This window comes from Callionymus lyra, chromosome 18, assembly GCF_982586985.1.
Source record: "Callionymus lyra chromosome 18, fCalLyr1.hap1.1, whole genome shotgun sequence".
In the NCBI taxonomy this organism is placed as follows: Eukaryota; Metazoa; Chordata; class Actinopteri; order Syngnathiformes; family Callionymidae; genus Callionymus; species Callionymus lyra.
In genome coordinates this window covers 9,801,505-9,815,082 of record NC_141835.1, presented here as the reverse complement: position 1 = coordinate 9,815,082, position 13,578 = coordinate 9,801,505, and the positions used below count along the sequence as shown (strand labels likewise).

Sequence of the window (13,578 nt, the reverse complement as noted above, 5' to 3'; positions counted from 1 at the left end):
CAAGTGTTAAAATGGTGAATTAATTAAAAATGATGAAGCTTTTCCAAAAGTTCCATGTTGAAGTTTTATTTGGATCCAAGGAGGGCCAAATAAAAACCGTCAAAAGGGCCAAATTCAGCCCCGGAACCACGTTTGTCCAGGTCAATAGTCATGTAGGAAAAAGTAAAAAAAAACGAATACGGGGACAAGAGTGAGAGAGTTTCTATTTTTGGGGTCGACCGTTGGTCACAGAGTCATTTTTCCCGGCTGTCGGAGGACGAACCGAGTCGTGCCCAGGGGTCAGAGTTCAGAGAAAGGAAACTGACTCATGAACATGTGACGCAAACTTTCTTTTCGCCGACTCGGCAAGAAATGAAGTCAAGTTTTCGACTTGAATAAAATCATCGTTTGGAGAGGCAGAGCCACTTGACCGGGACTTCCCAGCTGCGCCGCTCCTCCGAGCTGTAAGGGATGTGCCAGGAGTCTCCCGTGGTCTGCAGGACGGTGTCGTACCCCAGGACCCTCTCGCAGACCACCTGCCGGGCCCTCAGCCGACTCTTGTCCAGCACCATCTGGTGGCCGCGCTGCCACTTGAAGAAGAGCCGCTTGGTCAGGCTGTCCTGGAAGGCGGCCTTGTGGTCCCGCATCAGGTCCGTGCTCAGGAACCGGCAGTGGTTCCCCGAGTGGATGGTGGCGTAGAGCAGGTAGGGGTCGTCCTGGGAGCTGTGGGAGGAGGAGGGGGGGGGGGTTCAGGAGATGGAGGTTTCATGCGTTTTTCTTGGGTTCTTACTCGTTTTCCGTGAAGAAGCAGTGCGCCACACGCTGGAGTTTGTTCATGTCGCCCCAGTGGGCCTCCCGTTTCATGTGCTTCCTCCCCAGGACCAGGATGTTCAGGTTCTTCTGTCTCAGGTCCGACACCAACGAGCACAACTGACGCACAAAAAAATGTCACTTCGTGTCTGCGATCGTCCGATCAGAACGTCGGACCAGGAGAGGAACAGTGAGTATCTTTATGGATTACATTCATCGTGGTCTGGCTCGTGCTAAACTGTATTTATGGGCCGTTTTCAACCACAAATTACTTCTTAAGCAATTTTTTGGTGAAACAAAGAGTTAATTTGCATGTATTTTTGTCAGGTGGTTTCGATGAGCTTTTAAAAATATTACAAATTATTATTATTTTTAAAATATAATTAAAATATGTCCAAAACATCAGCTTTAAAGCTGCTGGAGTCACTGCATCCCCTCGTCCTCAGTCGTCGACGGTATTCCATTGTTCCTTTAGCTGCGGAGGATGTAATGACTGCCGCCATCTAGAGGCCAAAGTAAAATTGCAACATAAAAATGTACAAATAACGTTGTCAATTAAGAAATTAAATTTTACTATATACACCGTTCATTGAAATCTAGTATAATGATAAAAGTAAATGTACTTTTGTGTGTATTTGTTTATATATATATATATATATATATATATATATATATATGTATGTAAGTAAGTAAGTAATTTTTATTTGTATAGCGCTTTTCCATTAATTGTAAAAAAAAAAAAAAATGTATTTTTTCTAACGATAGTCATGTTGAATTTCGATTCCGGTCAAATTTATTAAAGTTTCTCCATATTTTCTTCTCTTATCCATCGATTCTTCCAGTTAGTAACGAAGACGTCACAAATAATCCCTAAAATGTTGTGTAAAAAAAAAAAAGTACAAATAACTATGTACAAAACATGTAAATATTTATAGATCATAAAAAGGTAAATCATATATTTTTCTTTTAGATTTTCTTTCAATCTCAATGGGAAGAAATATGAATAAATAATACTTATAAACAGAAGTAGGTTGTATTTAAATTAAAAAACCTCAGTCAAGTATCCTCCCACACACACACACACACACGAAAAAAAACAAAAAAACCCCGGGGGTTAAAGGTCAAAGCTTTGCTCATGAGCTTACATTCATTTCCATTCTTCTCATTATGCTCCCGATGTTCAGTCCGTCCACGACCAAGTCGAACGCCGGCGCCTTCGCCACGAACATCTTGAACTGCTCCAGCTCCTGCAGTCAAGTCAACAAGTGTGTGAGCTTTTTGTTTTTTTTTTAAACCACTTTTAACTCGGATTCTTGTCGGAGTACGAGCGGTTGATCGTCTTGTCAGGAGGCGAGGAAACGAGTTATAAAATGGACAGAAAGAAGTCCAGGAAGGCAGAGAAAGTCCAGGAAGTATCCGGGGACTTTCCAGAACTGACATGTGAAACCGCCTCATTGTGTTGTGGTGGATAATATGACACACACACACACACACACACACACACACACACACACACACACACACACACACACACACACACACACACACACACACACACACACACACACACACACACACACACACACACACACACACACACACACACACACACACACACACACACACACACACACACACACACTTTAATGACGTTATTCCAGGAGATTATTTGGTTTAAAAAAAAAAAAAAAATTGGTACGGGGGGGGTTTGGGGGTTGACGTCTCGTCTATTGCGTTAAATTATCTTTTTTGTTGGTTTTCACTTCGATGAACTTACAGATTTAAAAAAAAGGTTCTAGGTTCGATTTTCCGCTCGAAGCAATTACATTTCCAAAGGAGTCACTTCAGGAGCCGATACTAACGTAAGTTAACAAGATTAAATTGAGTAACATTTTAAATCTTTTTTTTTTACTAAATTTAGCAAAAGTTGTAGTTAAGTTTTTTATATATATATTTATTTAATTTTATATTCATTTTCTTCTCAAACCGAACTAAATAACAAAAGCTGCTGGAGTCGACTGCATCCTCTCGTCCTCAGTCGTCTGGCAGCTCTACTTGGTTGTATTGCAACACGAAAATGAACAAAAAACGCAGTGAATATGTGCACGTTAATTGTAAATATAGAACGATTAATGTCATTCTAATTATTAATAGAATTGTTATGTTTCATACACTGTTTATTGAAATATAAAATGACTGATAAAAATAAGATTTTACAGGGTTGTTAAATATTGACACAATTTATTTTTTTTATATATATAATATTGCAATATAATGGTGTATAGATATTTTACTCCAAATAGTGATAATAAAATAAAAAAAACGTATCAACCATGAATATTTCTGGGAGGCCACATACATGCGTTTTTTTTTTTCTCCTCCAAGTCACTCCGGTTTCCTCCCACGGTCTTAAAAACAGAAGTGTCTCTTGACTAATTTTCACTGGAAGAGGAAAGAAGAACTTCTTTTCTCAACAGGAAGTGACATCATAGGAGGGCCGAAGGGGCAATTTTCTTTTTGAAGAGTTTTAAGAGCCGATCGAAACGGAAGGTGCCGGCGGTCGTAATGTTCCGGCTCGAGTCGACCGACCTTCGGGTTGGTCTTCCTGAACACGTCCGGCCCCTCGATGACGTCGGTCATGATGCTCTTCTTCAGCAGCTGGTACTCGTGGTCGTCCAGCCGGATGGACTCCAGGGACCTCCCGCAGCACGAGCACTCCCCACTGGACACACCAACATAACCTCGTCTCTACGCTCGGGTCGATGGTACAAAACAGAGTGAAGGTCTTTACTTCGGCTTGACTTGTGTCCAGTGTCCCCTCCACTCGTGTCCTGGGAGACTGAACAAGAGGCGTCACTCGAAAACCGTCTTCGATCACATGACACCCATGTCAGTACCTCTCGAACCAGGTCTTGATGGCGGCCGCGAGCGGCTTCTGCGGGTAGGTGATGTCCTCCACCATGTGGTGCAGGATTCCCGGAAGCCTCTCCTGCGGCTCCCCGGCTTTGAAGAGGGCCTCCAGAGTCTCCTGCCTGGGAGCCAGTCCTAGATCCAGCATCTCGTCGTAGAGGCTCCAGGCGGTCTCCAGCTCCCGTTGAGACGCCGCCGCCTCGATGATCTCACAGTAGGTCTTGGCGCGAGGAAGTTCGACCTTGGAAAAGAAATGTTAGTGACATTTAACTGGGATCGTTTGTCAAACTCGGGTCTTTGTATGTGGCTCGTCTTGAGGGTCCTTTCAAAATCAAAATGGAGTCATGTTCCTGTTGACATAAAGATTTCAGTCATTCATATTTAATAAGTTAATGTGTGTAATCAGGCTTTGAATATACATTTCTAAAACTTAATTTTTAACAGCATCAAAACCATCAATTTTTCAGTGCATGAATACATTTTGTGCAAAATTCAATTGTTAAAACATTAATTCACGATTTTCATCAGCTTTGTTTGTGATTTACATAATTTTTGGAAGCTTTTTTTCCCCCAGTTATATTCTTTATTTTTGGGTTTCAAACCATATTTTATATGAATCGAAATTGTTTTATGGTTTATACTTCAAAAAGCTTGTATTAACAATTAACGTGCAGATATTGACGGCGTTCGCTCATTTTTGTGTTTGCAAATCAACTTTTGGCCACTAGATGGCAGCAGTCACTAAGCCCCCTCCACAACTAAATGAACAATGAAATCCTGTGGTGTGTCTCAAATCGCATACTAGCGTACTCAAAGTTAGTATTTTTAGTGCGTTAGTGCGTCTCAATTCTTAGTATGCGAAATTTAGTGCGCCATGCACACTAAATTGGCGTACTAACACGCCCACAAAATTGACTATGGTGCGATGGACACTAAACACACTAAACAGCCGCCATCTTAATGACGTTTTAAACGGAAGTTACGTCATATATAAATGCATATATATTCATATACTTACAGGTGTATTTTCCGCAGCAGTAGAAGGATAAACACGTCTTCGCTGCTGATACCAGCTTAAATATCACGCGATTATTTCGATTCTCATATTTTTTCTTTATTTCTTTTTCCAAACTTGCAAAACGTGCTGCCAGCAGGTGTCGCTAGCGTTCCAACAACTGGTTGCAAACATCGTTAAATAGTAGTAGAAGAAGAAGCTGTCGCGTCATTTCCTGTTAGTGTGTAGCAGCAGTGTGTGCATACTAACTTCTAGTATACTAAGAGAAGTATGCGATTTGAGACACAGCACTGGTGTTGACCGTGGACGAGAGGATACAGTCGACACCAGCAGCTTTTTAAGATGATGTTCGGACATAATTTGTGTTTCAAAAACTAATCAAAGCAGCGGCGACTTCGTCAAGAGTCACGTGGTCTGTAGATTCTGCAACACCAGAGTCGAGTACTCGGACAATACTAGAAATATATACTTGTTACTATATTGTATCGAGTTTTCGACCCCTTACAAGTCAGTATTGGTCCTTAATATGTCAAAAAAAAACCTACACTACACCTGGCATGTTCCGAGTCGTACGACTTCTTACCTTCTTTAGCTCCTGCAGAAGACCGATGGCCTCCCTCCACCTGGACATCTGGGCGAAGCCCCTGATGAAGAGCCCGTACGCCCCGTACTCCAGGCTGGGGAAGCTTCGTCTCATGATGTCGTACAGGTCCAGGACCTCGTCGTGGTGGCCGTTGTAGACGCACAAGACCAGGTACCTCAGGAGCAGCGAGTAGGGCAGACTCCCCGTGTCCGAGGCCACGTAGCTCAGCAAGGACCTGGAACGAGAGAGAGACGAGAGTCAGCCGCTGAACAGAAGGTCCACGAGAGAGTCAAGGGTTGGTACTTGACAATGGCCAGATCCGCCTCAGCATCCATCAAGTCTTGTAGCGCTCGCATGGCAAAGTTGACTTCGACTAGGAGAGGTACCCGAGACTCTCTTAGCGTCCTCCACTCTTCCACGGACAGAGGCCGGTCAGGAAGATCCTTCAGCCCTGGTTCCACCAAAACAAAAACAATCAAATTCAGTCCATTCAAGACAAAAGTACTGATTCTTACATCTTGGTCGTTGAGACCTAACGCGGAGAAATCTGCCATCCGCCTTATGGAGTTCGCTCGCCCTAGAAGCGGTTCCCTCTGCAAACGGTGACCGGACGACCTCTGACCCTTTTTCGAAGAATTTCGCCGGTTCTCGACGTCTTGCCTGGAAGTCCGAGGTGACTCTGGCGCTCAGGCGGCGAGCAGGATGGAGCAGCGGCCATTTTGACTGTCCGCGAATAAAAATAAAGTTTGAGCCTCGTCTGATCAAGTTCATGTTTAGAGGAAACAACATAAAACGATGGTCGACTATTGACAACACATGAAATCGGCTAATGGACAAGTCGCACAATTCTGACGTAGACGTTTGTCTTCTTCTTTGTGTTTAAAATAAATTGTGTTGCATTACCGCCACCTATTGGTATGGCATGGTGTGACGAGAATTTAATTTTTCTTTACTTTCTTTAATTTCTTAAATCGCATTCCTTTAATTATGGTAAATTATAGACACAGCTCAAACACGAATAATTATTTTTATAATTAATTTAGTTATAGTTACAATGTATTCTACTGTAAATTATAAAGCATTTCTCGCTGGAAATGCTAATTGAGATATATTTTAAATCCAATTTAAATCTTGAACTTTACTATTGATAATAAAAATCAATATCTTAATTTATAGTCAACGGAAGGACTTCCGACTTCTGACGTCACGGACCATTCGTTACAGTCTAAAACCATAGTATATCCGGTTAAAGATGCATTTCGAAATAAAGTTTAAGAATTCTTCTTAATTCTATTACCTTAATGCAGCAAAATATTGATGTATATTAATTAAATATATTTTTTTGTGGCAGCATGAGTGAATTGTAAGTCTCAAAAAGAGCATTTATTTAACTTCATCGAAGACAGGAAACACGTGATTGGATTTCATACGCTAGCTTTACTACTCGCATTCTACTTCCGCAAGCTGTCTTGTTGACAGTAAACTTTTTTAATTATAGCTTTAAGTTTATACATTTTCCGTGTCGTCATCCGTCATATATAGGTATGGAATCGGAAACCCCGCCACACTGGTCGGATATTTTGAAAAACAGACTGAACAACTGTTCGAAAGGTAAATATTCGCAGACAAATGTTAGCTTTAGCATTCACTAGCTTAGCTTGTAGCACTTTAATGGATGCTCTCTGAATTTCTTCTTTTTTTTGTACGACAGAAGAGAAGAGCGAAGAAGAGAAGAAAGCAGAAGAAACTGAACTATTTTCCAAGTATTACTCGGAGTGGAGGGGAGGAGGCGACAAAGATACGACCTATAGAACCATCCCGAGGTTCTACTACAGAGTAATGTTTGGATTATATCATCATCTTGACTAGTCAATAACTTTTTATTATTATTAATAAACTGATTCATTGATAATCTGCAGTTACCGGCGGAGGATGAAGTTTTGCTCCAGAAGTTGAGGGAAGAATCCAGGGCGGTGTTCCTTCAGAGGAAAAGCAGGGAGCTGCTGGATAATGAAGAACTACAGGTGTGGGCTCCAGGCTTGTGAATTTATGTTTCCATTTTGTTCTCGTTACGTTTTCTGTCTGTAGAATCTCTGGTTCCTGCTGGACAAGCATCAGGTGCCTCCTGTGAGCGGAGAGGAGGCCATGATCAGCTATGAAGCGTACCTTCAGGTGGGGGATCAGGCCGGGCCCAAGTGCGAGTGAGTTTAATCGTAAGTTTCTCGTCAAGACTATCGACATAAACCACCATCTTTCTCCTGCTTTTTAGGAAGTTCTTCACAGCAAGAGTTTACGCTAAGCTGCTTCAAAATGATCCGTATGGCAGAATCTCAATCATGCAGTTCTTTAATTATGTCATGAGGAAAGGTAACCATCCTCATCATCTACTTCTTTAGTTATGAAGATGTGATTTTTAATCATTGTTTTCAACATCCAGTGTGGCTGCATCAAACCCGCATCGGTCTGAGTTTGTACGACGTGGCAGGACAGGGCTACCTCAGGGAGTCTGTGAGTCTTTTCATCCTTAAAAATAGACATCAAAAAACAATTTTCTCATCATTTTCAAATCCTTTGTTTCGCATGTTAGCTTTCATTAATTTGTAGTTTGTAGTTCAGACCCGAGTAGCCGATCGCTGGGCTTGACTCAAAGTTGTTTTTTTCTCCTCAGGATCTGGAGAACTACATCCTGGAGTTGATCCCGACTCTTCCTCAGCTGGATGGACTTGAGAAATCCTTTTACTCCTTCTACGTTTGCACTGCCGTCCGGAAGTTTTTCTTTTTCCTAGACCCACTCCGTACAGGTGATCAATCACTTCTAATTCAACAAGATATAGAATATTATCTTTATTTTCATTCTGATCTTTTTCTACATGCATTGCTTCATCTTTTCAGGGAAAATTAAGATTCAGGATATTTTGGCCTGCAGTTTCCTAGATGACCTGCTGGAGGTGTGTGGCGCTGTTTGCAGATTGAAGCTTTACAATGGCTTCTTCGATTGACAGATTGTGATTTTATTTTTGTGTGTTCACAGCTGCGAGATGAAGAGTTGTCCAAAGAGAGTCAAGAGTCCAACTGGTTTTCTGCCCCGTCGGCTCTCCGGGTTTATGGTGAGCAACATTTTTCATATCACAACATGACGATAATAATGTAAATATCATCAATATATCATAATTATTTGGTGTTTTTTACTTATTGTATTGAAAATAATGTATTAAATGTATACACGATGCAATTAATAAGTAAAGGAATCACTAAATTTCGTTTTTGAACACATTATTTCAGCGTCAAAAATTATATTTTCTATTGTTTGGTTACAATGAATCCATTGTTAGTAAATTTAAGGTAAAAACACTTTTATTATACACTACCTGAAATACCAAGGTAAGTTAAAGTCTGATCCTACCTGGGTGGATAATTGAAATTTTGTGTGATTTTCCCACCCCCTCATAATGAGACAAAATATTATTCTTTACTTTACCTTTAAATATTTCCAGCTTAAATATTAAATAATATTTCCCATGTATTGTGTAATCTTTAAGTTAAATTGACAATTATTTGGTCACATTTAGATGTTTTTGTAGAAGGAGGGAATTAAAGATGTTTTAAATATTGTTGTTTTTTCTCCTCATCCCTCGACAGGTCAGTACCTCAACTTGGACAAAGACCACAACGGCATGTTGAGCAAAGAGGAGCTGTCCCGCTACGGCACGTCCACCCTGACCTCCGTGTTCCTGGACCGAGTGTTCCAAGAGTGTCTCACGTATGACGGCGAGATGGTAAAAGCGGCGTCCGCCTCTAAAAACACTTTCACACAGTGGATAACAATCTGATGTTCAGGACTACAAGACCTACCTGGACTTCGTGTTGGCCCTGGAGAACAGGAAGGAGCCGGCGGCACTGCAGTACATCTTCAAATTGTTGGACATGGAGAACCTGGGATACCTCAACGTCTTCTCGCTCAACTACTTCTTCAGGGTAATGATCGAGTAGTTAAATAATAAAAATGAATCGCATTCAATTGTTCCTTTTTTTTTTCATAGTCCATACAGGAGCAGATCAAACTACATGGTCAAGAACCAGTTACCTTCCAGGATGTCAAGGTATGACCTCATCAGTTTTAATTTTCTTAAATTAAAGTGTCAACTGGGAATATCGTTCTTGCATGCGATGATCCTTTTGTGAATTTGTACTTCGTTTTGCAGCAACCTTTTTTCCTACGTTGTACTTTTTTGTACGTCAACTTTCGAACAGTAGGTGGCGCCAAATATCGGCACCATGAATGTCTTCATTATTACGTAGATTAGTAACAACTAGACTAGTAGTTAAAGGACACCTAATGTGAAAACGCAACTCTCCTGATTTATTCACATGCTGTAAATGTTGAAGTCTTCAACATGCAGTAGTTCATTCATCATGACGTTGCTCCATTATTAGTTAATTAAGTTATTACTTAATAAAGTTCTCTCCCGTCTGAAATCTCTCCAAACGAGATTACGGTTTAAATTAAACATTCTGACGTCACACTGGTGGAGGTTTCCTCCCCTAAAAGCCCTAAATCACTTAAGTACCTACGTGATAATAAACAAAATAAATATTTATGTCAACATGGTGAGAGTTACTTCTGCCTTTATGTGTTTTTGTAATGTGTACATTGAGCAGCAAACCTTATTTTTATTATTCGTTTTTAATGTACAAAACGGGAGTTTCAGGGGTGAGTTTAAAAATGTACGTGAGTCCTTGAATGCAACTCGTGTTTTTGTGACCAATCAGAGCAGAGTGTGGTTGCTCTGACGAGATTTCTTCTCAGTCAAAACGGCGCATTTTAAGTGGGCGGGGTTAAGCGTATTTAATAATGTAAATATCTTTGTTATATAAGAGTTTTGTGCAAAAAGAAACATACTGGTGAGTAAAATAGAGGTCCTAGAACAATTTAAGAGACACTTAAATCAGCACATTAGGTGCCCTTTAATGTAAAGTAATCTTATAATCACCATTTTTACTACATAATAGTTATATTTGTGTGTGTGTATGTATATATATATATATATATATATATATATATACACATATAGGTATATTATTAAGGGCGGCAAATGACATAATTATAAATCAACAAATGTCTAAATATATAAATGTGTGAATAAATGTCTAAGTAAATAAAGTAAAAAAAAATAACTTCTGGTTTAATTTGAAAATTTAATTATGTATTTCGCTACTTTAACATTTATTTATTTATCCTCAACAAAAATTAAAAATACATTTGACATTTTCATTTTATTTATTAATTCTTATATTTATTTATACATCTACTTTGAAGGATGATAAATATATAAAAACATAACTATACATTTCAAATTTATAATTAAAAAAAAGATAAAATGGGAAATATTGATCTAAAATTATTCATTTCTTTCTGAGATTTTAGAAGATGATAATTTCCTTAGAATGAGTTTCAAGATTTTAGAAGATTAAAAAGCCCTTACTAGGTCGATTTAACCAAAATGCTCTGTATTAGTTTAAACTGTTTCCTTGTGTTCCTGTCGCCGTCAGGACGAGATCTTCGACATGGTGAAGCCCAAAGACCCTTTCAAGATCACCCTCCAGGATCTGGTGAACAGTTGCCAGGGCGACACGGTCACCAGCATCCTCATCGACCTCAACGGTTTCTGGACGTACGAGAACAGAGAGGTGCTGGTCGCGAGCGACGACGGCGGCAGCAACACGGCGGACATGGACGACACGTGAAGAGTTTTTTCAGTGGCGACTTCATTTCCTTTTGTCACGTGTGGCTGTTAACCAAACTTTGATAAATATTTACACTAAAAACCTGCTTTGTTCGTCGATCACACCATCAAACATGACACGGAGAATGTAGAAAAACATTAGATTTTATTCAATATTTGAGGAGTTACCTCCTACAAGTAGGAAACGAGGAGTTATTTCACATAATGAGTGGATTACAGTTAATAAGAAGCTTATGACACAAACCCAGCTGATCGCCTGCTCAGCAATCTCAAGGACACTGGAGGACCAACAATGATAATGTTGACTTCAAGTTAAGGGTCCAAAGCTTCTGTTACTTGAGAAAATAAATCTTCATTTTGAACCATGATAGTGTTCTTTTATTAACTGATTACTTGTTTTTCGGTCAATATTTAGGTATCGGCTACAACTCAACATGTATGAATGATATGAGATAAATATCAGGTGATATTTAACTATCTTTAAGTCTTAAGTAGGTATAGAAATTAATGGCTTTATTTGGTAACAAAACTGGCCAATCTTTGGTTTTAATATCAAGTTTATCAGCACAGAAGTGAAAAAGTTGTACCACTGCTGCCATATTGTTAAAACTAGTCCAGTTGAAGAAAAAAAGGTGAGAATAATCCTGACCAGTTAAGATTAGTTCATCCCTTCATATCACAGTTCTCGCTTAAGTTAAGGCGAATTGAGTCCTTCACCGCCAGAAGTTGTACCCCCGGGGCGTCTATTCACTCGTTCAATATGCTCGTCCGGGCGACGCTCAGGTGGCGAGCGGAGAAGCAGGGACTCTCTGGGCTTCGGTGTCGCCGAGAGTTTCGGGGTCCAACTCGAACGAGACGTTAACGAAGGAGGCTTCCGGCTGCTCCACGGTAGCAGGATGGACGGACGACGGTTCCTCTTGCTGGACCCTCCGCTGCTCCCGGTAGTCACGCTCCGCGTCCTCGGCCAGACGGTTCTCCTCCTCTTCCTCCTCCTCCTGTGGGCGAGAGCAAACACTCGTGACTCTTTCTCACACACACAGAGGGCAAAGGTCATAGAATATACACTTCAAAAACCACACCTACCTCCTTCTTCATGCGATAGTATTCATCGATGGCGTACTGGTATTTTGGACTTGTGATGCCAAACACAGAGGCCAGTTTTTCTCCCATGTAGTCGCACACTTGCAGGAGGAAAACGACTTGAAATGAGTTTAAATTAATTCCCTAAATGTCGGTTTTGTTGCGTACCTGAGATGGTTGAAGTCGCCATCCTCCACATGTGGAACCAGAAATATGGTCCCCAGGTCAACGTAGACTGAAACACAAACGTTAGAAGAACTTTTAATTTATTTATTTTTTTACTTAATCGCTAATTCAGAGTTTCGCCTTATCATTCGCTTACCGGATCTACAGTAGAGATTTGTTTGTTGGACTCCTCCTCTTCCTCCTCTTCTTCATCGGTGCTGTATTCTTCCATCGTCTCCCCGCTGGCAAAGTAGATGGTCCTGCGGGGAACCTTTAACTTCCGTCGCCCGTCCTCGGGGTCCCCAATCTCCACGATTTCCAAGTCTTCCCGCTCCGATCTCGAAGTCTTGAAACGTTTAAAAAAACAAAACAAAACAAAAACACGATTGAAACAATCGGTAACTCTTATTATTAACTATATAAACGACGCATCTTTAACTAACTTGGAACTGCGTTACACGTGGAAATACAGGGAGGACAAACATAAATCATTTAACTAATGATTATTGAATTATATAAACGATAAAGTTGAAGTAACTGAACAAATAAAGAAAGCTTGTTAGCAAAGTAGCAACAACATCTTTGTTTACACCTCAGCTGCTCGAGGAAGTTTGTTTGTTTTTTTAAACTTTGACCTTAATACAAACGACAACTTCAAGAGAACGTACCTTGTCCGTTTCCATTGTTTGACTCACGGAAATGTTTGAATTAGTTAAATATAAGGACAAACTCGCCATCTCTGAAGAGAAAGAAACTGAAGAAGAGACGCCTTTTGCTAGAGCTGCACCGGACGTCCGGGTACCTTTCAGAATAAAAGGCTCGGGTTACGGATTCATGATGAATGTTATTCTCCGCGTTTAATTCTTCCACATGCATAAACTGTTATATCACTGTATAAAAATATATCACAGCACATATTACGGAAGACAAAAACAACTATTTAAATTTTAGAATAATTATTTTGGCACCTTGTGGAACATTTACAAAAGCCTAGCAATTTACGAATAAAATATGAATACAAAAAAAAAGAACCTTGACGAAATAGTGAAGAAAACCCCACAATAAATAAGTTAAATAATGAAAGTCTGAAACAAACAAACACCTTCAAGAAACATCTTAAGACGTTTCTATTTGTTCAGGCTTTTCCTTGATTTTCTGGAACTCCTGTTGTGTTTTCAGTTTTATCTTGATCTTTAAAGTATATACTTTATTGAATATTGTTTTGATTGTTTAAGCGCTTTGTGACCCTGGTCTGGAAAAGCGCTCTATAAATACAAATGACTTACTTACTT

At 40.0% G+C, this 13,578-nt stretch overlaps 3 protein-coding genes across 3 annotated transcripts; 1 reads left to right on the top strand and 2 right to left on the bottom strand.

Annotated features, from left to right (window-relative positions):
- Positions 1-39: 39 nt before the first annotated feature.
- Positions 40-6,142, bottom strand: prorp (protein only RNase P catalytic subunit). The gene is made up of 9 exons (XM_087780306.1): positions 5,813-6,142; positions 5,601-5,748; positions 5,298-5,532; positions 3,687-3,940; positions 3,581-3,628; positions 3,379-3,511; positions 1,935-2,036; positions 770-909; positions 40-702 (listed from the first exon to the last, which is right to left on the bottom strand). Exons 1-9 carry the CDS (start codon positions 6,084-6,086, stop codon positions 381-383), a joined length of 1,656 nt encoding a protein of 551 aa, XP_087636432.1. The 5' UTR covers positions 6,087-6,142; the 3' UTR covers positions 40-380.
- Positions 6,143-6,751: 609 nt separating this feature from the next.
- Positions 6,752-11,116, top strand: ppp2r3c (protein phosphatase 2, regulatory subunit B'', gamma). Its single transcript, XM_087779578.1, has 13 exons — positions 6,752-6,908; positions 7,009-7,133; positions 7,217-7,321; positions 7,386-7,498; positions 7,567-7,664; positions 7,735-7,805; positions 7,966-8,098; positions 8,190-8,245; positions 8,329-8,404; positions 8,937-9,073; positions 9,135-9,272; positions 9,338-9,397; positions 10,848-11,116. The coding sequence occupies exons 1-13, from the start codon at positions 6,842-6,844 to the stop codon at positions 11,040-11,042; spliced, it is 1,374 nt and encodes a 457-aa protein (XP_087635704.1). The 5' UTR covers positions 6,752-6,841; the 3' UTR covers positions 11,043-11,116.
- Positions 11,117-11,167: 51 nt separating this feature from the next.
- fam177a1a (family with sequence similarity 177 member A1a) lies at positions 11,168-13,072 on the bottom strand. Its single transcript, XM_087779553.1, has 5 exons — positions 12,955-13,072; positions 12,444-12,632; positions 12,290-12,356; positions 12,125-12,222; positions 11,168-12,036 (listed from the first exon to the last, which is right to left on the bottom strand). Exons 1-5 carry the CDS (start codon positions 13,021-13,023, stop codon positions 11,821-11,823), a joined length of 639 nt encoding a protein of 212 aa, XP_087635679.1. The 5' UTR covers positions 13,024-13,072; the 3' UTR covers positions 11,168-11,820.
- Between the last annotated feature and the right edge of the window lie 506 nt (positions 13,073-13,578).